The sequence below is a fragment of the Neltuma alba genome, unplaced genomic scaffold, assembly GCF_004799145.2.
Source record: "Neltuma alba isolate B1F8T4 unplaced genomic scaffold, ASM479914v2 tig00010203_pilon, whole genome shotgun sequence".
Lineage (NCBI taxonomy): Eukaryota > Viridiplantae > Streptophyta > Magnoliopsida > Fabales > Fabaceae > Neltuma > Neltuma alba.
This window is the reverse complement of record NW_021635140.1, coordinates 126,480-133,495: the sequence shown is the minus strand read 5'-3', so window position 1 is coordinate 133,495 and position 7,016 is coordinate 126,480. Positions and strand designations below refer to the sequence as shown.

The 7,016-nt window shown below is 35.2% G+C and overlaps 1 protein-coding gene across 1 annotated transcript; it reads right to left on the bottom strand.

The window, feature by feature from the left end:
• Window positions 1-318: 318 nt before the first annotated feature.
• LOC114754841 (uncharacterized) lies at window positions 319-6,133 on the bottom strand. Its single transcript, XM_028943684.1, has 4 exons — window positions 6,029-6,133; window positions 4,936-5,052; window positions 2,782-2,832; window positions 319-612 (listed from the first exon to the last, which is right to left on the bottom strand). Exons 1-4 carry the CDS (start codon window positions 6,131-6,133, stop codon window positions 490-492), a joined length of 396 nt encoding a protein of 131 aa, XP_028799517.1. The 3' UTR covers window positions 319-489.
• Window positions 6,134-7,016: the final 883 nt, after the last annotated feature.

The following is a 7,016-nucleotide window of genomic DNA, read 5'->3' as shown; positions in this document are numbered from 1 at the left end:
GTCTCGGGTAATCTCTGGTTCAGTATACGAAGAATGTTTGCATTTTGCTCCTGTAGCTGAACAATGGTCCTTTGCATTAAGGATCGTTCTTCCCTCGCTTCCATACTGGACCTCTGCAACTCGCTTACCACCCGTCCCACTCCCTGCAGCTCGTTCACTGTCTTTTCCACAATTTCCAGTCTTGCTTCCATCCTTCTGGTACTCACCATTCACAGGGTCGACCCGCTCTGATACCAAAGATGATGGAACTGATGATTCTATTGCCTGAATGGTTTCAATAGTCAACTACACCCCTTTTTCAGGGAAAATCAAAGGGAAAAATGGAAAATGGTAGCCAACTAACCCTAGTTCCGGCTAGTTCAAAAGATAAAGAAAACTGCAATCAGAATAACATCCCTCCCTAACCTTCGAGAGGTCAGGTCTCTCCCCAGTCACTATGATCCTTCCTACCCTTTCCTCCGCACAGCACCCCAAATAATCGTCTCTCCACTACCCTAATCCCTGGTGGGCCCCTTCTCGTGTCCGCCCTCCGTCTCCTGGTGGTCCCCCTTCCTTACTTGGCACCCGGCTTGCAAGATTGTGTTTGTTCCTGGGCTGTCTCCTCTCGTATACCTGGCCCATTAGGGGGCCGGGTCCATCATATTATAAATAATTGTTATGGCAAAAGAGTTCATAAATATTAACAGAGAAAGAATATTAATATTGCTAAATTTTATTCTCACAAAAAAATCCACTACAACAATGAAATGTAAAAATGCATGAACAATAAATTCAAACTCACTAAATTAAGTCAATAAAAAAGTTAACTTTTTTTAAAACCTTACCTTGCCATTAAATTACTAATCAAGATGCATGCAATTTATATTTTCACAACCTCTACATTACTTATCCATACAGATCGCAACTTTGGTTCTGAAAAAATTCCAGCAAAACATGAAAGAGGCAATAGCATCTCTGCAAAATTAATCTTACTCAAAATCAAAAGTACGTAATTTAATGCATGTAGATGTCTCAATCAGTTAGGCAACATTATTTAACATCTTGATGTATCAATCCAAATTACTAGCAGTAACAATCACATATCTGCCAATTACTGGGTTGGAAATAAATTGATCGACCGAATAGTATAACTTTTGTATCATGGTCCTAATTATTCCGTTTCATTAAAAAGCACAATCAAAGCACTCTTGCTAGATTAAATACCTGAGCAAAAAATATAAGAAAATAGTTAATATGCAGACCACACGATCCAAAGTTTTCTTCAACAAACGGGCTCACAATGACTTGGAACCCTACAGACTTCCCCTTTCGAATCTGTTACTAACTCATGCAATCTATACAGAAAGTCACACCCATATCACTTGAAGGATTGAACCTCAAAAATAAACCTCCATCAAGTTACAGCATATACACATGTCGATTACAATAGCCCAATAACTAGACATCATAAAATGTGCATAAAATAAAGTAATGTAAGAGCAAATCTGAAAATGAGGATGGTATTATAGTGTCAGTAACATTCCGTGATTCAACTTCATAATGAGTTCAGGAATATTAGCCATTTACTTGCATGTTTACATGGATACTAACTAAACATATACTGCACTGCATTATTTTTGCCATAATGCTCAACTGTATATCAGTATGGATATGAAATAGGAATATTAGCCATTTCAAAACAAATAAGTCTCACATTTGCATCAACTAAAATCCTAATTTGAGAATAAGTATATGAGCTACTTTTATATTAAAATTCATTTGCTCATCTGCGTCACACAGAAAATAAGGGACCATATAGCAAATGTCAAGTTTCATCACATGGCTACATAAAAATTCTTGTCGCCCACAAACTATAAATACCTAACTTGTGTAAATCACTCAGTACCTTGCAATACATAATAATGTTGTGAATTAATTTCGGGATTCTAACAGATTGTTGAAGCAGATTTACAAACAACCTTGTATCCAATATCTCCCTCACCGTTTGGTTTCGGCCTCAAAAAGAATCAATATCAGGCTTGTGTGAATCCTCATGAATAAAAATTTCATCCATCTCAAAATAGAAGCTTGTGTGAATCCTCATATGATGCTTCAGGTTGAAAATGACAGAGAAACATACTGCAATACTATTCATTTCTTTAATCTGCTAAGATGAAGCATAGTAGATTTTTGCCATCCATCATGATACTAACATGGTTTAGAAACAGTAAATAGTCAACTCTAGTAGATTTAAATTAACTCTAGAAGGGACTTTTCACTATACCATCCAACTACCATCATTGATATCACAATAATACAGTCCAACCAAAGCTTATTGTGCTGGTCAACTCTAGGAACAGTCATATTTAACAACCAGATAAAATCTGCCATACTGCTATAATGAAAAATGAATGAAGCTTGGATTTAAAAAAAAAAAAAAATTAAGATTCTACTTCCATTGAATTGAGATTTCATTTTTTTTTTTTTTTAAATAATTGTTGCCTCTATGTATAGCTTTTTTAATTCGCAGGTTGAAACCACCCAACTCTTGATATTATATACAGTACTTTAGGTTTAAAACATAACGGGAACTTGGAAGAGGAATTATCACTTGCATACTGTCATAACTATAGCTTCGAAATCATAGATATTGAAATCCAGCTCATGTACTCAAGTGTTACCTACTCATACAAGCTTTATCCTACTAATTATATATGCCTACAACAAAGTTTTTATTACCTCTACTCATTGATAACACAGTACAGTAAGTAAAAATCTTCTGGACAATAAAGCAATACTTACCATCAGATTGCATATGCACATTTTCAGATCACACAAGTCTCCTCCACTTTCCTGCTACAATAAAATTTGTACAGATATTAAGGAAGAGGTCATGGCATAAGGAACAACCATAAAATTAAGTTACCCAAATCAATATTCAAATTAGTCAGTGTGTATGCCGTTAGAATACATTAAGTTTTAACTAAGTTAGCTAGCCTACTTTCTCTGCCTACTTACTATACATATGTTAATTCATCATATTCCATTATTTAGTATTTCAATTTGCTGCATTTCATATACGTGTGTCTCTGTGTATATTTAACTTACAGACTCATTCTTACATCGAAATTTCATACCGCTATCAAATAGATGTCTTAGCTGCTCCTTAATTCACACAACATTTTCATAAAATTAAGCATATCAATTACAGTTTCCATATCTTGATCTGACATGCTCCAAATATTAGTTTGATCCATCATTTACCTGGTGGATACAGATCTTCTATCTCAGATTGCTAACACAATGGTCAATTAAGAGAAGTGTCAAAATCTCTAGAACTATCATGTGATTAATCAAACTTCCTACGCCTGCTACTCAAACTATCGATTTGAACACTCACCAACTGCTACATCCTAAGTCTACCGTATGAAATAAATTATACATATAGGGAGTCATTAACTCTCACACACTTTGATATATTTCTTTTGCATAATTAATCTTTCCCATAGCCCCCCAAAAATCCTTCTTTTTTTTTTGATTTAACTCATAACTTGGTCTTTATTGTACCTACACTATTCCTCCTTCTTAACTCCATAACATATTAAGCTCAAAAAAATTAAACCCCTCACAGCCCAAACAACACTGTCCGAACAGGGAGTAAGGGAAGAATCGATTATTTCACTTCCATTTCTATCAAGCATAATATAGAAACCTTTAGGCATGTCCTATGTATGATTTGGTAATTTAGGACACTTGTTTCATAGTGTACTTTCTCAAAACAGTGGCATTTTATCCCTTTTCAGTCACAAAATTTCAAACATTTCCAGTATTTAACCCCCCAACCCTTAACTAATCCTATTTTTGGATGGGGTGAAAATTAATTAGGGAGGAAAGAATACTAGGAGAGAAAACCCAAAAAATAGTGAATTCTTTTACTATTTTTGGAAAACTTTCCTTCCTAGTATTCCCACCCTCTATTTTCCCTCTACTTTTTCCTCCATCCACACATAGCCTTAAACCATTTAATCTCTTAGCATTTGAACACTTAAACAGCCCTCTAGAAATTCTGGTAAGCTTTATGCTTGGTTCTGGAATTTCTTTTTTCAGATTCAACAATATTATTCTAGCCATTCCATTGGAATATCTAAACATGTTTTTAACAATCTCAAATGCTTACCTAATATTGGAAGCATTAAACTGTACCTTCCTTTCAAATCCTCAACATTAAAATTGAATTCCATAAACCTTATCACCATACAGTACTAACATTCATGTAGCCAATCTATTTTAGCATTCCAACATTCTATGCAAATTCCATATCAAAATCAAACAAAACTCCTTTAGACAGCAAGCCATTTTAAAATGAACATTTTCAGATTTAAAATCAGGTGTCCAAATCCAAGTTTGGCAAGCATTCTTTCCCATACATCATACAACACTACAATGTAAGTCCATTATTAGCTTTTGGGTACCCTTATTTCCTTCAAAATTCAGAAATTTTGTTCCATCTTCAAGAATAATGTTTAACCATCATTTTAGAGTCTTTATGAATGATTAAATCATCTAAGATACTTGTTTAACGTTTGAAAGTGTTTGGCAGGGTTCTAATCAGTATTTAGACTCAAAATTTTGGTCCATTAAGCTTCTAGCATAAGGCACTCTTCATAGTTTCCAGGAAAACGAAACCAAAAATACAAAAAAGAACATAAAACGACAGCCCCATAACACTGAAATTTCCAGGTCTGGAAATACGCTCCAAATCATCACTGATCAGCTTGCACGTAACAAAATCAAGCATCAAAACCTCTATTTCATCATTTACATTTGGTTTCTTAACTTCTTTTACTTGTTCTTCACTACTTATTCTCTCAAGAATAAGATTTCCAACACAACCAATCATTCCCAATCAGCAACCATTGAAGAAAATGAAGATGGGAGAAGTTTTCTGAGACTCACCCCTTGTCCCAAAACCAGTGGCCTCTCCTTCTTCCACGATGTCCTCTGGTCCTTCAGACCCTCTCCCTCACTCTGCTCTGTTCCGCAAAGTGAGCGAAATGAAGAGTGTGCGTGTGGCTGTCAACGGAGAAGAGAATTAATTTTTTTTTTTTTTTACTGTTCTCCTCCCTTGGTCACACCCACAGAGCTTATCATATAAGCTCTGTTCGCTAATTAAGTTATTGGACCCATGTCCTCAAAAATGTGAAACTCATCTTCATGCTTAAGCGGAAAATATTTTAGCTTATAAATTGGGCAAGACATTAGCCCAATTTCCTTTTTCAACTTTGGTCAGTGAAATTGCTATTTTGTCCTTTTTAATCTGTACCAACTTACCAAACAAATCCCAAAAATTAACATTTAATACTTTATGAGGATTTTATTTCTTAATTAAGTACTTTACCTTATAAAGTGATATCTCTAAAATTTCAAACTAAAAATAAACCTCTAATTATTTTTAATTGAATTTTCAGGAAAATAAGTGATTGTTTCTCATAAATTAGCTTTGAAATTATTTTAAGTCATTTTTCGGAAGTAAACCGTTTAATAGTTTTTCAAAGCCTAAAAATAATATTTTATAATGTTTTCCCCAAAAAAAGGCTTTTCGAGAAATAAATTATTTTTGAGGCATTTTCACCTTAAATAATTTCTCTTAGCCTCAAAAATACATTAGGAACATCTTTCCTAATTTTTGGTACTTTTCTTGAGTTTTCTTGATCTTCTGAGAATTTTTCCATAATTATACTTTTGATGCGTCATTTAGTCTTATACATGCTTTTGCCCTTAAACTTCTCTTATTTTTAACTTTTGGCTCTACTTAACTTATTTAACCAATATTCCGCTGCAACATTTCACATTGCACTGGAACATTGATCCCAATCTTTTTCCTGACTCAATGTTTCAGAGCTACCTTTTTTTTTTTACAGTGGAAAAGGCAAGCAAAAGCTTGAAAAGGGGGAGTCTAAGCCTCCTACAAAAGACCCGAAGTCAGACACAAAGTTTTGTCTTCCAAAAACATCTCCCTGCATCCATCAGGAATCTCCCATCTCAGCACCATCCCCATTGATCCTCTATGTCCTTCTCGGGCCATGAAATCAGCGCACTTAATATGGGTCCGACTTGTGTGGTGAATTTGAACACTTTTCTCCTCGAAAGCCATGTCTCTTATCTTCGTTATGAGGTCTCTCTGTGAGTGTTCCCCGACATAATCTCTCATAAGTAAATTAACTGCTTCAATAGAATCTGTGAAAACCAAAACCTGTTCAGCTGAGAGGTTTCTTCCTAGCTGGAGCCCCGCATGTATTGCCTGTAGTTCTGCCTCCAGAGTTGAGCATATACCTAAATTCTTGTGGAAACCCACGATCCAGTCGGCATTTGAGTCTCTGATGACTCCACCGCACGCCGCTTGTAAGCTGGATCCTCAGCAAGGGCAATCTGACTTCTTCATTAATGCAAAAAACTGGGGATTATTTGCATCGGCAGGGACTCCATCCAATTCAATTGTGCAAATTTGGTCTCTAGGCATGTTAGCTGGCAGGTTATTGGTTTAACTGTTGCACAGGGCAGTGTAAAACATGAAGGTATTATATGGCGGTTATCGGTTCGGTATTGTCTTACTTCTCCAGACTTCTCCTTTTCTTTTAATATTATTTTGCCTTTGATCAACAAAAAAAAAAAAAGAAAAACGAATATTGTTGCATGCGCGTCCAGTCCAAAGTGTTTCCCATAATAAGCGGACGCTAACTTTTAGGGGTGTACATCAAACCCGGTTGCCTACTATACCTGCTTAAGTCTGTAAAAAAAAAAAATCCAACCTGCCCTAAAAAAAAAAGGCCCGAAAGAACTATTGAACATGTTCGGGTTGGGCAAATTGTTGAGGGCTGGGCATTGGGCATATTATGCTGCCCTGTCCATTTGGTCCTACCCGCAAAAATATATATAATTTTATTTATATATATTTTATTTGTCTTATATTTATTTCTTGAATCAAATGCACTGTTGCATTGTTTATTATACTTATTTATTTTTGAATGACTTTGAGA